Here is a 22,578-nt window from a genome sequence, read left to right as displayed (position 1 = left end):
GGGTTTAATATTTTTCCTAGAACTTTTTTTTTTTTTTTTTTTTTTTTTTTTTTTTTTTTTTTTTTTTTTTTTTAAAAAAAAAAAAAAAAAAAAAAAAACAAAAAAAAAAAAAGGAGCTGAAAAGGAAGGAGAGGAGATAATGATGCCCGCCGCGAAGGCAGCCGATCAGGCAGTGCCTCCCCCAGCCCCTGCACACACAATCAGTGCCAGCTGTAGGCCAATTAAACCCAGCCGCTCACAGGTGTTCGCAGAAATGACGAACACAAAAGAAATTCGCACTTCAGAACTGCAATATTTAAAAGCTTTGAGGTGGAACCAAGAAAGATAAAAGCCCGAATTAAGTTTATTGCCACCTTGTGCTTCACTCTAATGCAGGTTTTGAACAGGGCCTCCCATTGGTATTAAAAGTTGGATGAACATCTGCATTTAAAATACAGGAAACCAAGCACGTGAAGTGCTTTTAAAATGCCAGTTGCCATAGTAGACAGGGGGCTTTAGTATATGTTCATTTATTATTATAGTTGTACGGCAATATGGTAAAATATATTTGCCAAGTGGGCAATACAAGTTCAACTCTAAGTCAACATAATATGCTAGATTGCTTAGATTTTCATAAATATTTTTGATGCTTATTTTCTCTAAACATAACTCTCATTTCCCAAAATAACAATTTCTTTAATTTTTAATGAGAACAAAACCATGGTAAGATCTTATCATGCTCTGTTACATTCAGATTAAAAACCACAAGAGGGGAGAAAACAGGAAAAGAGAGGTAGCCCCTTGAAAACTCTCCGTGCTCTCTTAAGTGGTCGAATGATGGGGACTATCCAGTAAGTGAATTCTTTCCCCGTCTCCACAGAGCAGCAAACAAAGTATCTGTAAAATGAATTTCTCTTTATGGTTTTATACCAAAAATATGTATACAAATTAACATCCAAATGTCTTTAATTCCCATGATATGTCTATTAAGCAGCCATTCTCCATAAGGCTGTTTAGCTATCCAAACAGCAGCCTAAAATTATTATCTCTATAAGCTTTCCATAACTTATCACTCAGTTCCTATGAAAAGCCATTAATTTTGGCCTCTCTCTATCTTGGTCTCACAGGAAATATTCTGCAAAGGGATGTAATAAAAATGTGATTTCTGCCATCATTTCATTAAAATTCCCTGTTAAATTTCTATCTGAACAGTGTACATAATATAAAAAAACTCAGGGCTCTTATTAATGGTGCTGTTCCTTATGATATGGACTTTAAAAAATAATGAAGACTATTTCTTACTTGTAAGAATATTGTTCATTTTTCATTCCTATTAAAATTTAATCTGGAAGTTGTTTAAAAATGTTTAAGTTTCATTATATTTCGACATCTTAAGAAGGGAAAAGAGCTAGTGAGTTCATGAGCAGGAATGCTGTCACTCATCTGTTCTTCCACCCATATCTCAACAGTAAATCACTCATCCTATCTATGATTCAAGATATCCATTCGCAACATTTTAATACATACCCATCTCATGGAAGCGCCGTGAGACATTTTCTGAAGAGCTTCAGCTCCATAGGTAGAGAATGATGAAGAACAGAGGAGCAAATTACTTTCTCTGCTTAAGGATATCTTTTAAGTTTAAAGAGAAGGTTTTTGGAGGTTTAGGTTGGAGTTGAGATTTTTGGTATGGGGTTTTGAGTCGATTTGGTTTGGGAGGGGGTGGGCAGCTGAAATCCACACAGAAAATTGTGGTAAATACACCATGAAAAAATGCCACCGAGTCTTCAATAGGAAACCATTCTTAGCAATCACTCTCCTGAGTGGAATTGAAGCAGAATTGCCTTTTTGAAACTGGAAAGCCAAGTTGTGTAGAAGCTTAGCCTGGTTCTCAAAAGCAGAACCAGGCAGCTCTCCCCACAGCCTGTCATAGCAACGCCAGGTTATTTCACGTTTTAGGAGCTTTTTAGATGGTTTTAGTGGTCTAACTTCAAACAGTCTTGCCTCTGCTTCCTTACCCCCGAAAAGTCAGTGGTGAGACAAAGGTCCACACACGTCCTGTGGAGTCCCACCTACCTCGCTGCAAGGGCACGTCGCGCAGGGCACGTCCCGGCACTCACTCCAGCAGCGCTCAACACGCTCCAGTCAAGAAAATTAGACGCGTTGTGGCAACACTGAGTTAAACGAACTGACAGTAACCCACCAAGAAAACTAAAATTAAACTATCAGAACTAGGACATGCATCCTCGACAAACATTGTGCTTAAGCACTTTCTACAATCAGGTCTTTTATTCAGGGGTCTAATTTTAGACATCTAAGTATAAAAATTCTGGCCCATACATTTAATGGAAGCGCGCGATTGCCAAGCTGAGAATGTTAAATCTAATTTTAGTTTTTCTTTGCATACTTGTTTTTTTCACACAATTTCTGCAACTGAATAGAAAAAAATATCTGTGATGTTTTCTGGACCACATTCACAATATTCATTTTAGTTGTTGCATTTTGAGTAGTTATAAAGCCTACTCCAATGAATTCGAGCTTTTTCATTATTCCCAATGAGACCAAAATTTCATTCTCTGCAGTCAAAGTACTTTCTGGTAATTTTTTTCAGTCCTGAAAATATTTCTATTAAAATTAATGTTAATACATTTTGATCTGCACACATCCTAAATTAGAAACTTAAACTTCTCTGAAAGTCTTCCTTTTAGATCTTTTTATGCAATTATCATCCGGCTGTTGTGCTACAGGCAAATTTTTGCATTTTCTTCCTCACGTAGATGGTTTCATAACAGGGATATATTGATTTAAACTAGTTTCATTACTACTAATGCTCTGCTAAATTTTAAAGACAACGCAATATTGAACAGAATAATGTGTTCTATTAATAAGCATACTATTGAAATACTGAGCAGATTTATTACATTTGGATGTTCAAATAAACACAAAGATCATTTTCTATAAATCATCTCCTGCCTAAAAAGATGACTGAAATGGGATTTGATTTTTTAAAAAGTAATAAAAACAATGAAAACTAGTTTGAAAAATTAACCAATGGATTTTAATCAAAAAATGTATTCTCTAATCAGACACGTTTGGGCCTTGTTTAAAGCAGTACTTATTACCACAGGTACAAAGGTCCTTTAGAGGCACTGGTTGTAGCAACAGCTTAAGGAAAGAAGTTCAAAAAGAGATTCAAGCTCTGTTTTGTAAATGAAATAAAGCAGAGATGGCAAAACTTTAAGTCCACACAGCACAGCGCTTGGCTCTTGCACGCATACTTAAGCTGGCTCAGGAAGCAGGAGCTAAGTATCCATGTCAGTGCAGTATCTGCTTGAGCCTGCTAATTAAGCTTGCTGAGAAGAACTAATTACTGATGCAGCTCTGCTGCTTCTGGGAGCCGAGCTAATACCACTATGCGGTACAACACATCAGCCCATTTGGAGCCGGCTCAGGCACCTGAGCGAACCAGGGCACGAGCCTGCCCTTAAGTAAATCATTCCTGATATCAAAACAACAAATAAAGATCAAATAAAGAAACGGCTGTTTCTTCAGCAGTGACCCCGCGTGCGATCTCCCGCAGGCCCCCTCCTCCCTGCCTCATCTCGCCAAGAGTGCCTGAGCAGGGCAGGACTCCCTGAAAGATAGGAAAATAAGCACCTTCTGATTGCCAGCCTAACTGTGAGCGAGGGTTTGCACACACTGAAATCTTCTTCATTAACTCCGCAACAAAGCATCCTCATTTCCCCCGTTTCTGATTGCCACAAATATCGCACTAAGTGCTGGGGTTAAAAAAGAATGCTTTAAGCCATTTTCCAGCACGGATTTCAGCTGCCATAAAACATTCGCTTCCTATCTTGCTCTAACAGTTCTCCATAAGAATACTGCTAAAATTACATGGGAATCCAAGCTGAGGGAAAAAAAAGCAAGATTGTAATCAGAATAGCAAGCCCTGCTAGGGCTAACAACAACTGCTGGTTACTACTGCTCGAAGATAACAGCGAGGCAGGCAGGGAGCACCGCTGTGCACTCAGCAAGCACATATGGCAATATGCTTCTGTGGTCACCCTCTCCTTCCATCTCTCCTACTGCCACTACTTATTTTCTTTCCTTTCTCTGCTGCCGGTACCCCAAACTGTAAGCTTTGCAGGACAGGAAACTGTGTTTTATTTACATGTGTGCAACATCTGCCTAAACGACTTCCAAGGCTGCCGGTGGCGGTCCTGCCGTTTCCCAGCATCTCCGCGGAGGCACAAATAAAACTAGAAAAAAATCCCTGGATTCGTGTTTCTAGTTTACGACAGCAGCTCACAGACCCTGGCAGTTCTCTCAGTAGTTTGTACTTATTTCCAGGCTGGGGACTCCGTCGCCCAGAACGGCGCCGCGCGTAGCAGCAGAACACCACCGGCTGCTTTGCCAGAAGAGCCCTATCTGCTCCCTGCAAGCCTCACGCTGTGCTCCTGCAAAGCCTCAGCGTGGGCCAGAAGTCTATATCTTCCTTCAATATACACGCTATACCTGAAAGAACAGGGCTTCGAAGCGCTTCCACAACACAAACAACTACAGCAATTTTTTTTTTTTTTTACAGCCTGCCATTTCTGCTTGCGCACGCTGTACAGCCGACAAAAGGTTATGCATATAAAATCGTTAGGTTACAGTTATTATCTCGTTAGAAAGAGCATTTTAAGAGTGTTTGAGGAATAAGAGGACTGCTTTTTTATTAATATTTCAGTAAAACTAGGAGTGTGTAGTACTCGCTTCTGATGTAGGGAAAAACTCATTTCAACTCAGTAATCCAGCATAACTACATCCTCAAATCCCAACATGCCTCCAAAATCTTAAAGACATAAAATTGGGCCACGGTCAAACTCTAACCCAACCTTCGCTACTTCAGCGGAGATCTCCCACTGCCTAAACAAGTTCTCTAATTACTGCTGTGTCGAAATCTCTGCCTGTCGAATATTAAATCTTTATAATCCCAATACTGATTAAGTGCATTTTAAAATGTTCCTAACAATTATTGTCATTACAGAGGACCTCTCATTGACCTGTGCTGCAAACTTCCTACTCTTCCAATCATTTTACTCCCTACCCACATTCTCTCTACAGCCTACCACAAAGGCATAAAAGCCTTTTTTTCACTAAACGCTCTCATCTTCTATGGGCAGCGGAATTTGGCAAACTTGTGACACCCACTGTGTAGGAAAGGCATATACTTACCCCTAGTTACAAAGTAAATGTTAGAGTTTCTTCCAAGTTTGAAAGAAATACCAACTCTGGATCTCCACAAAGCCCTCTTACCAACATTACATTATAGATAATCTTCACAATGCTTATCAGAGAAGATTACCCTCTCAACAAACAATAACCTGGATGAATTCTTCTTCTCCTGGGAGTTTCTACTGAGATAGCATTATCATAGTCCATAAAAATCATCAACAGACTACATCATCTCCCCATTCCTTTGCTTGAACACATCTCCCTGTTTCTACCCTTCGTCTTTTTCTCATTCTAGTCTTACACTCCCATTTCCCCCATTTACTGTTAATCTCCAGATAATGACTTCTGTAACAAACAAGTTACAATGAGTTCTCTAGGTAAACATTATGTAAATGTCAGAGGTCTTCTGCTTATCTTCAATCATTCTCTATCTATATTGGCTTATTGAGTAAATTATTTGCCAACTACTATTAGCCCTCTTCTCACTTATGTCCTAAAACAAACTTTACAAATTAAATTAATAAAAGAAATGAGGATTAAGCACATCAGGTCTCACTAACATACTGAGTCTTTAGCAAGTTACTCAAGATTATTCCATGCATTCTTGTCTAAGGGGAACAACCCCTCTTAGCCAGCATGCTTCAGGATTACTTCCCCCAGTCCCACTCCCTCTGAACAACTGATGGGACCAATGACAGAGTGGACCTGACCAAGTATTTGCTGGCATTAGCTCACTACCTAGCCAGCACTGCTACCTCCTGCTAATGCTTTGGTTTCCACGAACAGGCACAATTCAGGCTCATTACTGCAAAATCAGTTTGCCAAGATGTAAAAACTCGGGTTCTCACTTGAGGTTCCTGGGCTTATTTCTGGCCAAAAGGAAAAGCAGCATGCAAAAGCAGCAATTTGAGGAGACTAACGACGCCACTGGCATTTAAATGTTTTGCCATTTTGCATGAGCGCTTCTTATGGTTATTTTATATCTCATAAGTAGAAAAAAAAAATATTAACAGACTTGATTCACCACTCCTACCCCAGCACAACTGCGCTTGTTTCAATAGAGGGCTCTGGTGCAAAGGAGTAAGCAATGTCATTATGAGTCATGACAATGCTTCGTACTTGTGGTTTTCCAGCGCAGAACTTGAAAAGCTTTCCAAGCGATGGTGGGAAGCACTGTTAACCTCACTATACAAACAGTGAACTTAGGCACAGAACGCTGAAGTAATTATCCAAAGGTCACAGAGTGAGTCAGTAGTAGATGCGGGACAAGAAGCCACTTATATTCACTCCCAAACTCTCTAATGGAGCATCCCCCTCCCGCCTCGCTGCAATGAAGTTTTAAGTGTAAATCAATAATTGAGGTCACTGAAAACTTTCTGCATGCAGAGCGTAGTGAAGTCATCTTCTAGGAAAGCACTGACAAAAAGCAAGACACTTAATGAATTTTTCAGTGGTCCTTATGTAAGGATAGAGCATTCCAGGAGGTGGTGAGAGGAAAGGACGCTTGCTTGGGAAGCCCTGTAACAGGGCTGCAGTGACAAATCATTACTCCCAGAACACTGCTCAAGGAAATGTAATGCTGCCATTTTCCAAATGCTGGGTTATAAAACCTTTCACACATACAATATTTAAAACCATGAATTACCTTCGAGAACGTATCCAAACATCTAACAGTATCGAGTCATGCTAACGGTTATCTGTTTATAGGTCAGGAGGGCAGTAAATTATTGCAATGGAAAGTAGTAAAGCCTGCATTGTATCTAGTCGTGCTGTTTAACAGGTGATAGTGAAAAGTCGGTGATGCATGGAAACTTCAAGTTTTTATAGCTCCTGCCTCAATCTGTATTCACTTATATAAAGATGTCACATTTTTAAACATTTAAAAGTCAAATTGTCTGGAGAATAGATTCATATAAAATTTATTTTCAGAAACAGATATTTAGCCTACTGCTATCAGAGTTGATTGCTCTTATGTATAAGCTTTATTCAAGTTTCTACAGGTTTGAAAATACAAAGACTGACATTTCAGATCCCATACTCAAGTGTGTCATTAACCAGAAATTGAAATGGGAACATTTCCACTTTCTCAGAAATACTCAGTTTGTTAGGGTGATAACTGCACTAACTGCTTTTGAGTTTTTGTGAAGCTACTAAATATGACTCTACTGCAACACAGACAGGAAGGAGGAGTCACAATGGCAAAAGAAAAATCCTGAATTGGTGCCTTACCCAGCACAATATGCCTTGAGAATTGAATAATTTCAAAGCTCTGCCAAAACAGCTATTTGTAAGTGGCTAATGGCAAAAATGTTTTATTCTGTTTATGTCAAAGACATGTTTGTCAGGCACTGGACAGCCAGACAAATCAGGGTCTAATTAGTTCAGTCAATTCCCTCAGTTTTATCCTTTCAGTCTACATTGAGTTATTAAAGCATCAGAAATAAAACGCTACTGAGACAGCAATAAGGGAAATAAGATGTCAGAACTCTATTAACAATGGTATTTTCAGGAGGCAATGTAAATAGAAAATAAAATTTATGCAAGAAATATGTATCAGTAAGTAATACTCAATATAATCATCCTACATTTATCTTTAAATGAGCTTTTACCTCCAACTGATTTAAAAAAAAATAATGCTTCAATACATAGACATCTTGACTTCTTTGGAATAGTGACCATCATTCAGATTCAGATGCCTACCTAGTACAAGAAGATACTGGTCCCCTACCCAAATACTACAGTTGTACAAATAACAGTATGTGAGTAATTATTTATTCCACCCTTGACATTTAGCCAGCTCAGAGATAAAGTGTGACAGTTAAGCTGTTGCAAGATAAAAAGAACCGGAAAATGCCACATTCAACTGAAATGACAGGAAATATTTAGGTAGACAGAATGCAATAAATTTGGCAGACTTATGGGAGTTTAATTGCCCCTTTTTGAAAAGGTATAAATACATGTAAAAACCCCTGTAAGGACCAGTTTCTGGGAGGAACAGATTTCTGACAGGGGTGTCTAAATCTTCATTACTTGAATGTGACCAACACAGGAAGGAAATTTTCTCATCCCACGGCAGAGGTGGTTGGGTTGGTGGCAGCAGCCCCCAGCTCTGTGCCAGGCTTCATGCAGGCACCAAGAGGACTAGGACCAGAAGCCCCAGAGGGGCTGTCACAAGTACCAGCAACTTTCTGGTTGTACACTGGCTCACACTTGCTAGCACAGACAGTGAAAAGTTGGCTACTTCAGGCAGCATCTGCCACCCAAATAACTGAACCTCATTTATTCCCAGAGGACAGTAGGATTGACTTTTTTTCTCCCCCCCTACCATGGTGAAATAGCTCATCTACCATGATGGCCTGCAACTCCCACCTTAGCTCTCACTCAAGTGTCTCAAGTCACCTTGTTTGTTGAACCACTATACAGAAAAAACCCTTTGCTAACAGAGGGGAAAAAAAAAAAAAAATCGTGATTTTACCAGAATCTTCACTGGGTAAGGAGAGTTTTTTCCTGAGTGTTTGTTTAAAAAATGACCAGCTCCCCGTTTTACAGTGTTTCTGACATTTCAAAACCTTCCCACAATATTCTCAAACTAGCTTATTATAACAGAAGTATTCATCTCTTATTTCAATGTATTGAAATATTGAAACTTTCTCCTATTAGGAAAAAAAGTTAAAAGGGCATAATGAACATCCCCGCTTTTGCCAGGTCTGTTTGGCAGCCTGCCACCTGGAATAAGCTCCCACACAGAAGTTTAGACTCATGAGTCCAAAAGGTTGAAGACAAATTAAAAGGAATACTTACAATATTTACTAATATTAACACAAGGGATTAGTTCAGCATGTAAATAGCACTAATGATATGTCTGAAAATCAACAAGCCACACCAAGAAAAACATGATCTTACTTACTACTTAGGATTGTACACTTTGTGTTCAGTGATGATCATCTTAATGATGATTCCACCTAATCATTCATGAAAAAGTAAAAGGAGTATCCTGGTATTTGATAAAATAATGAGGATTTCAGAAAAGAAAAAAAAAAGATGCCCAGATTCTTCTAAATTGAATCATCAGCTGGATTTGAGTCACCTTCTGGAAATGCCTCACACTTCCACTCTTGCTTTCTACAGAGAGACCCAAGAGTGACCAGTCCCATCACACACATTGTTAAAGAGGAGGAATCAGGAAGTACCTTTCTAATTTGATAGTGTTCACCAAGTTATAAAGCCTGACTGACAAAGCACTTAAAAAAACCAAAATCTACAAGTTTTAAAATACTTTTTTTTAAAGAAAATCTGTAGTCATCTGCATTAACTTCTATAGCTATAAATAAGCATGTTGTTACAATTACAGTACACTGGATAAATAGCTATAACAGAATTAATACTTACAAGAAACAGAAAATAAAAATGCATAGGGGTGTGTCTAGCTAATAGAGGACCCCAGTTCTTTCTTCTCTTGTTTCACTGACAGAAGTGCAGACTCTTCATTTCAGAGAACATGATCATTTTTACCTCTGATGAATTAAGATGCCCATGAAATGAATCCATATAATGTGTGCATTTGCCTTATGTCATCCAGCCCCAGAAGTTTTTTCCCCCCATGTTGAGACTTGCTCTTTGTAACCCAGCACAGCCAAAAAGCCTACTTTTTATACAAGAAAGTCCGAGACCAAGTGAGTTCTCTTTACAGTACCTTGTAACTAGACCAACAATTCATCTTTGCATTTACACAGCATTTTAAATTCACTCAGCTTACATGCTTTAACAGTGGGCATCACCTTCTATTTAAAGAGCAAGAAACTAAGCCCAGAAAGCAACTAACTTATGGCAAGACAGTAAAAGAACACAATTAGATCGCAATTCATCTGCTCACCAGCCCTCACCTACCTGGTAGACCACAGCAGCAGTCCCAATAGCACACTTATATGCAGAATTCTCATGGTCAGCAAAAGTAATGAAAAATATTAATCAAAACTTCTCATGTCCCTTTAATGACATTCCCATGGATAAAATGGAAAACAAAGGCCTAAATATTTAAAGACCTTTCTGCATGTGTGTCTGAACTCTCATTTCCTCAAGTAAAAAAGAATTCCTCCATTTTACCGAAATCTTCAGAATCTACACAGAAGACCTAAGATAACATGTTAAAAGGCTGATGTCTGTTGATTAACTAGAATATTCAGGTGAAAAATAAATCTATTATATATGTAAATCTATACATTGACACGATGATTGCCCATGCTCCCAGGCACAGACAATAGGAGCATTTTTGCATTAGCAGGCTGGTCAGATACACAATCAAGTCCTTCCCATGCAGGGGTGTGCATGCTGCTGCCTGAACAGTGATGTGCAGACCATGTCCTCTGCTGAAAATCTCTAGGGACTCCAAGGCAGTCTACCCACAGTTAATGCAAATGTTAAAGATAAAAAAAACCTGTTCTGTCCCCATCAACCCCATGCCTGAATGTTGACACTCATTACAAGGGACACTATTACATTACAAGGGACTCCAAGAACACAAATCACCAGGAACCTCAGAGTTCCTCACTGAATGAGCACTGAAGGGTAAGCATCCAAAAGGAAGAGTTATGCTAAGAAGCTCTATTGGAGTGTAGTGTAGTGTTGTGCTTTATGTAATGAATGTATGGACCTCAGGAGAAGAAGTGGTGTCCAAAGCTCTAACTTGAAGTCCAGGAGTGACCTCAGCTGCTCACAGGCTGTTCTACTTTGCAGTCTTATGAGCTCATTTAATCAGACAAGTTGTCTATTAAAATCTTCAGCCTCATTTTCTGCAGCCATGAACATAGAACCATAGAATCATTGAGGTTGGAAAAGACCCTGGGGATCATCAAGTCCAACCACCTACCCTACTGTACAAAGTTCTCCCCTACACCATATCCCCCAACACCACATCTACACAACTCTTAAACTCATCCAAGGATGGTGACTCAACCACCTCCCTGGGCAGCCTATTCCAAGTGTCTGACCACTCTTTCTATGAAGAATTTTTTCCTAATGTCCACTCTAAATCTACTCTGTTGCAGCTTGAATCCATTCCCTTGTCTATTGCTAATTACCTGTGAGAAGAGACCAGCACCAACACTACAACGTCATTTCAAGTAGTTGTAGAGAGTGATGAGGTCACCTCTCAGTCTCCTCTTCCTCAAACTAAACAGTCCCAGCTCCCTCAATTGCTCTTCATATGATTTGTTCTCCATGAATGGTTCCTGACTTAACTGATGTTCTTGATATGACTGTGAGTAAAAGCTTTTCTGCTGAGGTTTGAAAGTGACATTAGCCTGCAAGAGTGGGTCCTTGATCTAGCTGTAGAAGGCCCCAAGGTTGTTACTTCTTTGTGAAAAGTCCTCTGTCTGAAGTTTTAGAACAGAGACTGCAAACTGACAGTCTTCAATTAAGGTACTGATGTTCATGAACGAGCTCCAGAGAGTAAGAGGAGTTTCTGAAGTTACACACCAGAAAACAAAGACAGTCTAAAAATTTGTTTGGCCTGCTCCAGCAAACGGGATTGTTCCTGCTTAGGAAGAGGAGAACAGATGGGGAAAGACATAACATGGAATCAAATGCATCTATTATAGATTGACTAGAAATGACTTTATTTCAAAGCAGAGACCAACCTAAAGGTAATCCAGACTTCTGAGAGAAGTCAGAGGACATCACTGGCTTTCCCCTACTCTAAATCCTAGGAAGTATCCCCGTCAGCCTGAGAAACCATGTATCTGTGTGGTTAGCTCTGACTGCTTTGGTTTCAGATTGAGAGTTTTCTTGCATAAACAAGAGAAACTCATGTATCTCTGTGTTGATGGTACTATGAATCATCACTGCCACATGATGGTTGTGAATGCCTGGATGTTTCTACCCACATCCCAAGGTCTGAAATCATAAGAGCAAATTTCCAAAATGAAATGTCTTCTACTATACATCTGGAAGTGGGACATTTCAGACAGTTGCTGGCATCTACTGTGAATAGACAGCAACCAAAAATTGTTATGCAATGAGATTTAATGCATTAGCTGGATCAGGGATAGGTAACCAGGCTGTTCTAAACCATAATCACATGCAATGTGTATGCTGCCTTGCAATAAATCCTGCAGATGCACAGCCTGTGCTGATGCCACCTCACCAGATTTCTGCTTATATAGGGAAATAAGTCCAGCATTCTCAAGAACTTCATGAATTTGTCCTATGCTGGATAAAATCCCAGGAGGAGAGTCCTTACAAACTTCAAATGGCAAACTGTGCATCAGGAAAACTTTTAAGTTCAAACTTTTTGCAGCTCAAAATGAAAAACTCAAGCTAAATCTTAGGGTATTCAGAACTAACTCAGAGAGATATTTCTGCAGGCAATCATCCTGGTACAGACAGATAACAAATTCCCACCTTCTTAGCTGAAAGAAAATTACAGCCCTGGCTCTTCTGAAAAGTCTTTCTGCCATACAAAGACCAACCTATAGTGCCCTGAACTGATAATCACCTGGCTTTCATTAAATAAAAACACTTCTAATTAAACAACCTGAATAACACACAAAAACACATGCTTTGCAGGCAAGAGATGGTAAACCATTTATCTTTCAATATAATAATCACTAATATCATGCTATCTGGAATTTAACTGATGAATAATGGTGTTTAGGTTATGAAGTCCTAGATCAGTGTACAGCCTCTATTTGTTTCAAGAAATAGAAACTCTAATTCTTTCCACTTCAAGAAATAAAGGTCCAGTTGTTGGACTATTGCTACCGCTCCAGAAGCATTGTCACTTCTTTACCAAAACAGACTCTCACAGGATGATCTGTCTCTTGAACAAGTGTGGTGAAGAGAGAATACAAAATAGTCAGAAAAATTCAGGTTGGGAGGGAACTCTGCTAGTTATCTGGTCCAATCCTTCAAATTACATTAGTTTGCTTGTTCAGTTAGGCTTTGAAAGTCTCCAGCACTGGTTTTCAACAAGTCAGAACCTTCAGGAATGTTATCTCGCTCACAACATACAGGACCTGCCACACTTAGAGGAATCCAAGGAGGTTGTTACCAAAAACTGGTCAATCGAGTACATGAAAAACTCAACTATTGAAAAAGGCAAAAGACAGCAGAACCAAAAGGCATACGCATAGGTCAAATGGACTAACACAATCAAAAGTGCCAGCATTTGGGTAGGCAGCTGGGATGTTTGCACTCCTAATAGCTGTCAGCTAAACAGGTAACTCCACAAAGTAGAGGGTAGATCAGAAGTTTTCTTAGGATCAAGAATAGTTTGTGTTGGAAGGGATCTTTAAAAGTCACCTAGTCCATTTTTCCCTGCAATAAGCTGGGACATCTGCAACTAGATGAGGTTGCTCAGAGCCATCCAACCTGACCTTGAATTTTTCCAGGGATGGGGCATATAACACCTCTCTGGGCAACCCCTGCCAGTGTTTCATCACCCTCATGCTCAAAAAATTTCTTCGTTACATCTGGTCCTATATTTTATGCCTTCCTCAAGACCTGTGGTTTAATACAAAATCTTTGACTTCAAGTATAGCCTTATGAAGCCTTGCATTCATTGAAGAAGCCTTACTCTCACTTTAAAGGGAGATTGAGAGGATGGTCACAATGGTCTCTCCCAAAAGCCACTAAAAGGGTTATGCTGAAGAAATTGCAATATCTGATCTAAGAGTTTGTAAAGTGCTTCTCAAGGACAGGCCATCCTGCTACAAACTTCTAAAATTTTCGTACAAATGCAGAGGTATCATTTCACAATAGCAACAATACCATCAGAAATCTGCAAGGCCAAGAGAGCATTTTCCTGGAAAGGAAGGCATTGTCTTCTTTCCAGAATTATTACACAACAGAAAAATACATACCAGAGATGAGAGTCCACCTAAGGAAAAACTTCCACAGAAAGGACAGTTTTTAAAGCTAAGTGGATGAAACCAAAAGAGGCATCTTCAAAGGAAAGAAAAAGAAAAATCAAAAGACCCTAAAGAGAGGAGAGACAAGGCTGATTAAAGACAATGGAACAAAGAGATGGTGAACTGGCACAGATCTCAGTTAAGCAGTGAACTGCTCACACCTCGCTTAAGCAGTGAGCTGAGAGTGAAGTGCTTATCACCACGAATTCAGCACCACTCACAGCACGGAAGCAGACGGGGCTTTTATGCCAGCCAAACGGTTCTACTAGGGCACACATTTCCAGGGGACTGAGCCCAGGTGGAGTCCTATTGTGAATGTTAGCAATATGCAGATATTTCCATACTGATGTTTCCTTTTCGTCGAAACATTTATGTCCATCTGCATTACTGTTTGGTGCTAGCATTTTTAGGGAAAGACAGGTAAATTAACTATGACTTGGTAATCTAGAGGTGAAAGGAAAAAGCATGTTTTTTCTTCATCCTGTTTCAAGGTAGTGTGCTCCAGACCACCCTAAATTTGAGCTATCATCTCTAATCACTTTGACAACACATGAGGAAGCGCCCAAAACCTGACATTCTAAAAATGAGAACAAAAACTTTATCTCCCTTTTACAGATAAGAAAGGCATAGAGAGAGATCAGAGGATTTGCCAAAAGGAACACAGGTAAGAAGGCTGGGCTATTCCAGGTATTTACTCATGCTAAAACTCTGTCTCTGTCTGGCCTTGTAAAATTATTCCAATACCCTTGGGTCTTCAGTCAAATTAGTTCTTTATTTATTATCCCAGTTCTCAAGTATCTTTGATATGGGCTCATCCATTGTTCCTGTACAGCTGGGTAAACAGACAAAGTCAATTCTATCATGCAGGTTTACCTTATAGCATTCAAAACCCTTTGCATATATGGGATATATTTTTTTTTTCTTTAGGCAAGATAAGAATGCGTTTAAAGGTGACCTGTGTTGAAAAAGAGAGGAATGGGAAAGTCTGGAGACAATCAGAAAGTAAGGGCATCTGAAGACTGACTTGTTTGTTTCAGTATCCTTTTCAAAGGAAAAAAGTAATAAATTAAATAGCCAATGTTTGAAGTTTTAGTATGTAATCACCCTTATTAAGACAAAAAAATACAATGATATGGACAAGAATTTCAGTTACTGACATGAAAAGGAAACATGGATTTCTAGTCCTTGCAAGTAAAAAGCTTCCTTTGGACTCTGAGAAATGACACCACAACTGTGTCAACATTTTTCAAGATGAACAAATGATTCAGGAGAAATAGTAACATTTAAAAGAAAGTAAAAAAAAAATATTATCCTCCCCACAAAACTTAATCTTCTTAAGATTTTACAATCTTCTCAAAGCAGACCATGTCTTTCACTCTGCTTGCACAGTGCTTTACAACAGTACCTCGTTCCTGATGAGGGCCTCTGGCATTACTGAAATATAAACACCAAACAGGATGCAGACAATATACTACATAAGAAAGGGGAAGAGCAGATATCCCATTAAAAATAAATTCTTGATATTGCTCTGTGTACAGTCCCACTCCATATTTGTGGAGTGGGGGAAGAACAGAAGCTTAAAACACATACACAACAACAATCTTTGTAAATCAAGGGAATTAGCAGATGTGTTGATAATCTTCCACAAATCTTCCACAAATAAGAAACAAAAGCTGCCAGCTTAATAGGCAATACTGAGACTACAGGTATTATCTTTCTTTTAGGTGAAGTAGCTCAAGAATCCCAGTCCTGCAGAAACTCAGCCGCCTGTCCAACTTTCGTGACTGAAGTCCTACCCTACACTGCAGAACATCTACAGACTCATCAGCCAGACACTTGCCAAAGTAAACTGGATTCTTGCCACTGTTTGAGATGGCAGTGAAGCAGTGACTATATAACTAGGTCAGACCCGATTACCTAGAACAAGGGCAACTTTCTTTACATCTCTGTTTAAAGCTTATGAAAATGGCAAAGACTGAACATTTGGGAGCTGCAGAAAGAACATCCAAAAATCATTTTTGATGGAAGAAGTTTAACTACTCTTTAATATGGATGGTATTTTCTATTAATATTGGGGCAGGAGCCTATTGTTCAGTAGAGCTCTTCACTTCCTTTACACAAGAGCTATCTCTTTGAATCTCTCTGAGTCAACTTTAGTGACCACTTTAATATTCACTTTACAATTAATGCTTCTTTTTATGGGTTGGAAGAAGGTAAACCAATTTCAGTTCGGCTTCTAGGTATTGAATTTATTATAAAAAGTTATGTACTTAAAACTCCTATAATGAAACCAGAGGCATCATGAGATATTAACCTAGAGTTAACGCTGAGAAGGCCAGTTTGAATAATTCAATTCATGTCACCTTAAGTATCTTTTCAAATGGAATTAACTTTATCTCACAAAAAAGGAAGCTCCATGTTCCAGTTACTGATTATTGACTCCACGAGAGTTCTGTCTTAAATCATCTCACCACCATCTTCCCAGCAATTTTATTTCACTACCACCAGAACGCTTCTTTAAATTTCGAGGGCTGACTTTTGTTATAAAGAAGCAATATTAGGTAAGAGGAAAACGTGATTTCAGAGTTATTGCTGCCGGTAGTTGATGCTAAAACAGACGAAAATAAAAGTTAACACCAAAGTAGCTGCATTAGTCCGATATAGCTGCAAACCATGGCTGCTTTTCAGCCACAGGAACACAGCTACTGCAGTGTTTGCCTCCCACACAACTCCACCTCTTTCTGCAACAACGCCACAGATGTTTAACGCCGCCGTTCTCTTGACCTGTTAATTGTCTCATTCTAACACAAAGCCCAGCATTTAAAGATTGAAAGGAGATGCTTTGAAATACCTCTCTAAACCCAGGGGAAAGTGACAGCTCATGGCCAGCGTTATTGTACAGTAAGAATGAGGGAGCCGGGCAAGCGAAAAGCAGGCAATGTTAAGATATAGGTGTAGCATTGGAAATGAAACAAAACAAACAAGTAGGAAAAAGATGGGAAAATGAACAGGAACAAGAAAGAGCAGCTCATAACAAGAAGAATAAAGAAGTGCTTCGGTGCAGAGTATAACTCTGCAGTCCCACGTGTTCCTGGAAGACACGGGAAAAATTGGAAAGACATCTTGCATTGCAGCACAGATGCCCCAGTAACATCAGTGGTCACCTGGAATGGGAAACACTGATTACCCCTCCTAGACAGTTCAAATAAGTGAAAACTAGGGAGCAAGCTAGTACCTATTGATTTAAAGCCAGACATACCCAGGATTTCCTTAGTCCAGTCAACAACAGACAATAGGGAAAAGATTCAGGATTCAAGCAAAACTCGGGAAGACTTCCTTTAGCCTAGCATTTAAACAAGGCGGCTTTTTTCAAAGCCCAGCTTAAAACAAAAAGAGCAACAGCATAAAAGCTTCAGCAGGGCAGAGAAACCTGGCATGGGCAGCGCTGAGGAACAGTTGGAAAGGTTTCTGGATCTGCCCCCCTCCCAATTCCGACTTCCCAAAATCCCCCCCTGCTGCATTCCCCACCAGAGTGCCTGCTGGAACCAATTGTGTTAAGACAACACAAAAATACAACAAAAAGAGACCGATCACAACCCTAAAAGCTCACAGTTCAGGTATTACAGCAAGAAGAAAAAAGATAGCAAGAAAAAAAAACGTGTGTGAAAATAACAAAATAGTCCAACAAGAAGCAGAGTGGTCACTATTCTTCAGATTTGATAGCTACCACGTGAAGGAGTGTGTCAGGAAAGAAAACCAACCCAATGTGGCAGTCTGGCAAATATTGCCACAGTTTCTGAGCTGTGAGGAGAAACATAGCATGAACCACTTGTTTGGGAAAAAAGGTAACAATTTATAAAGCCAAATGCATTCAAGATATAAACAGCTCTAAGCCTACCAGGACTGCATCAAAAGAAAATTGAAGAGGAAGGCTAGAAACATAAGAAATATTTTGCAAGCTATAAGAAAAACCAATTGAAACACACTTTGACAGGTTTTTACCTATGCTTACAAAGCTTTGCATAGGGCAAGAGGGCCAGGGTAATTTCAGACCTGCTAGGCTGGAGCTGTAGACTAAGTGGCCATAAATGAAATGTTAAGGCAAGCCTCGATATAATGTCTGAATTTGCATTTGTGGACAAAAGTACCTGTTAAGTATAGAGAAAAATAATGGGATCAAAGACAAGCTTGATAGAATTTTGCATGTGAAATTGGAAAACGGGTTCAGAGAAGTCTCTGTGTGACTTCAGAGTGATTAGGAAGGCAGAAGAACAACAGATGAACGTGGATTGCTGTACCATCAGATGCTGATTTGACAGCTAATGGTCTGAAGGTTTCCTATTATCTGCTTCTCTGGAACCACAGATGCGATTAAACTGGGATACTAGGTGCTAACACAGTACAAGATACGTGTATTTGAAGTTGAAAGGCTAAAGGTGGAAGGTTAAGCACCACGAAACCTCAGAGAAGTACTGGCATCATTCCAAACACAGCTGCCACACACTACATGGTGGACTGCTTTCCATGGAAATCCCCAGCAAGTTGCACAGCACAGGCAAGAATGCAGGCACCATCCATTCCCAGAGAAAAAGGCTCTTGCTTTGAACTCAATGCTGTCACAAAATGGAAGCAGATAAAAGTACCAAAGAATAGAAATGAAATGCTTATAAATACTAAAAGCCTGAGAAACACCTCAATGTCCAACAATGTATTTTACAATAAAAAAAAAAAACCCACCACCAAAAACCATCAGCAGCATAAAAAAAATTATTCTTTAGGCTGATGAAGTTGGAGGACTATTGCTACCTGCTTCACGAACAGCATTAGAAATGCACCTCTTCCTTCACAGGCTCCTGAGACAAAGGATTTGTGCAATGCTGTTAATAGGGAAGGTGTGAGCAGCCAGCATCAGGCCACCTTCTGGATACTCTGTGCTGGTGACCTGACTTCTAGTCCTATTATAAGCATTTAAGACTTTCAGCAAAAGAAAGGATCAAGGCCCCATCCTATAAAAAAAGGCATAGTCTTATGCAGGGAAGACTCTGGAGATCTGCAGATGGAAGCTGCTCAGAGAGAAGAGCAGGTAAGAACATTAGGTGGAGCACTTGCATAAGTAGTCTTCATTTCTAGGGTAAAATCCACTATCAGCAGGGATGCAAATCAAAACTATCTAGCTATCAGAAAAAACTATCAAGCAACCATGTTTTCAAGTCTTTAGGCGCATGCATCTGAGAAACATTTTACCACTTAATTTAACATGTTGTATTTCTAGTCAACATCTTCTGTTTTTCAACTGCATATATAATTATAGGTAGCTCAAATCAGATGGGCTGCCGCACAGACTTGAGAAAGCACTTATTGACCAAATACATCATCTGTAATGTCCTTTTCAATCATCAAAAGCCGCAGGGAAAATTTGAAAAGCTGTATCTATAGAGGCTGCAATTATTTTACTGTTTAAGAAACATGACAGAAAACAGAAGAGTATCTTAACTTTTCCTTAGCAAAGGCATGGATTCCTACGATTCCTACTCCATGGTCAATTAACTTCACCCATTTTATTGACCCAAAACATGGGGGATTTTTTTGTTTTCCTTCAATCCGTGTATTAAGGGAAGGACTCATGGGAAGCCAATCACAACAGTATTCAACACTGTGCAATGCAAGACAACACACTTAAAGTTGCATTTCTAGTAAAAGAGAAAAGATGTCTTAAAGATGTCATTAAAAAAGGAGATGGGAGAAAAGAGCTTACCTGCTTCTCCTTTTCCTTGGCAGCACTGAGTTCAGACAGGGAGAGCGATAGTTTTTCCTGCTGCTCAGCTAGGTACTTCTGATAAAGGCTCAAAAGTTCCTGGCATTCTCTGTACTGCTGCTGCAGAGGTGAGGCATCAGAAGTTAAGGGAAAAACACTCTTTAGCAAATGGTTAGAGTCAAATAGATACCAACTTACTCTGTGTAAATATGATTTAGATCCATAACAGTTCAATTTAAAAACAGATACTGTGTGTTTGAGTACTGCCTAATGATGATAAATCTGCCTAGAGATGAATGTTCAAGTACAACCTTCTTTCTACTCTGACTGGAAAAAGAAGGATTGCACCAAATTCTTTTATCATTGGAAAAGGGACAGCAGCAGGCGGCAGGTGATGACATTGTTTCAGCTGGAACAATTACAACCCTGTGATTTGTATTCAGCAAAGCCAGACATTACCAATGTTTATTTATAAATAAATAAATAGCCAGCCAAGTAAGTAAATAGTCCATTTTTAAGCACAGACATGGATTCACAAGCCCACATAACCAAATCCAACCTCTTTGCTTGAGCACCAATGGCTCCAAAACCCACAGCCACAGATGCAGCGCTGCAGGCCTTCCAGAGACCAGCAATGATTTTTGGACAGTGATGGGGAGAAGCAGCAACTGTGGTGTTTGCAAGGATATTAGCAAGCAACAGTGTCCTGCCTTGCTCGCAGCATTGAAATTCCAACAGGAGATAAATCTGCTCTTCACCTGTCATTGTGTAATTCCCTCCCTTGCTCATGTAGCATGGTAAACCATTTATGCTCCCCTCTCTCCCCCCTCACTTTTAATTATGCATGCAGATGGGATAAGGGCTCGCTGTCCAAAGAGATTACTCTGAATAAATACTTTAATAACAAGTCACCGCAATTAAGGTAGGGAACAAAAACTTCTTCAATCTATAAAATGGTGTTGAGTTACAGATATCCTTAACGTTTTTATGATCTAATCATTGCTTCTGGGCAAATTCATGTTGCAATCATTTTTGCCAATCATGGCTGCATAAATAACTCACTGCTTTGTTATTCCCTGTTATGACCCTGAGTTTTTTTTCTTTTTTTTTCTTCTTATTTTTCCTCTTGTTCTTTAGGACAAGGATGGGGGGGGTTGCCAGGGGTTTTTTTTTGTTTGTTTGTTTATTTTTCTTTCCTTTAAATGAAAGGCTAGAACAGAGAACAAGCGAAACATTTAAGGAAGGAATGGAAGATTGTTAAACCCCAATGTTTAAATCAATCAGGAGAGCTCCTAGAATATCTTTGCTCAGCACCTGGAAATACGGGAGGGTACAAACAATGGTCTAAACAAGCTAACTGCTTTCCAGAGCCAGCCTGCCTGAAGCCTGAACTGTTTTACATTTCAGTTCATTTCGTCAGAGAGCACCAAAAGGCTGAAGTGATTTGTGGTGGTCTCAGGAGTATCTGCCAGCTATGATGTATATAAAAGGAATTTTTTATTCCGGTTGTAACCATAGGCAGTAATGTTTATAGTAGGTGAACATATTAGCCTGGACGCAGGGCATGAATTTTACTCTAGAAAAAGCCAGTTCATTTATACAGCCTAAGAGTTAAATGTCGGTATTTGAAGACAAATTATAGGGAAATTCATTTAAACCCATGTTATGTGGCAGAATATAAAAACAGACAGTCCTATCTTTATCAATTTTTTACGGCCCTCTTAATTCACTTTTGCTTCCAGCAACCCCTTCCCCACGAAACAGATTTTACCCTCTTCTCCCTCCAGCTAGCACACTGCTGGCACAAGGAATGAGTACCCTAAGTGGCCTTGGGGCACACGACTGATGGCCACGCACCTACCCTCGCTCTTGCCACCCCTGTTAATATCAGTCCTGCTGGAAAGCTAGCCAAGATTGCCCTCACTCCCCAGCTTATCATGCACATAGTGCCAGCAAGCCATAAAAGAGAGGGCCACATTGTGTTTTGCAGACAGCAGAGCCCTTGCTGTGCACATGAAGCCACCACCTCTTGTTGGCAGCTGCCAAGTTTATTTAAAATACAGCTTAAAACATGACACGTAAAATTACCACTAAGAAAGCATGCAAGCAAAATCCGGATTGTCCAAAGGTCAGTTAAGTGATTATGAGTGGGAAGGGCAAGAGTTAACATGAGCTTAAATGGCAGCTGAGATATCCCTGAAATTATTCTAAGATTCCACCAACATTGTAACGGTTAAAACTCCCTGTATTGAAGATTAAAACCTTGATCATTCACACAATCAGTCTACATTAAGCAACGTATTTTTACAGCCACCATAGTCTAAAAGTCCAAAGCCCTGCTTTGCTTACTAAGTAAATATGAAGCTTCAAATAGGAAAAAAAAAATATGTTCATTTGTTTAAGACACATGCAGAATAGCTCTAGGTATGATAATTCTCCATAACGTGCTGGTACATTTACTGCAGAATATGTTCTTAAGGAAAAAAAAAAAAGCCTTAATATTAGATCTTACTCTTCCGTTCTATTGGATTTTTGCTAAAAGCAGCAAGATGATCTCTTTTTTTCCCCCTAGAAATTAGCCAGGCAATATACAACACTGCCACAAAATATTTAAGTCATTCAGGTAGAATAAGAGCATGCGTGTACTATGGCAGTAGAGTCTCTAGACAAATACACAGGTCATGACAAATATTTTCATAATGTGCGTCAAAAAAAAAAGTC

The 22,578-nt window shown here is 39.5% G+C and overlaps 1 protein-coding gene across 5 annotated transcripts in view; it reads right to left on the bottom strand.

The window, feature by feature from the left end:
• KIAA1328 (KIAA1328 ortholog) overlaps nucleotides 1–22,578 on the bottom strand; it is a 179,758-nt gene that overhangs the window by 88,675 nt on the left and 68,505 nt on the right. For all 5 annotated transcript variants that reach the window (XM_014949408.1, XM_014949406.1, XM_014949410.1 and 2 more), the window contains one exon: nucleotides 19,858–19,985. In XM_014949408.1, the coding sequence (XP_014804894.1) occupies nucleotides 19,858–19,985 (128 nt within the window). The remainder of the gene's footprint in view (nucleotides 1–19,857; nucleotides 19,986–22,578) is intronic.

The sequence above is a fragment of the Calidris pugnax genome, unplaced genomic scaffold (genome assembly GCF_001431845.1).
Source record: "Calidris pugnax isolate Ruff unplaced genomic scaffold, ASM143184v1 scaffold144, whole genome shotgun sequence".
In the NCBI taxonomy this organism is placed as follows: domain Eukaryota; kingdom Metazoa; phylum Chordata; class Aves; order Charadriiformes; family Scolopacidae; genus Calidris; species Calidris pugnax.
This window is presented reverse-complemented; position numbering and strand designations above follow the sequence as displayed.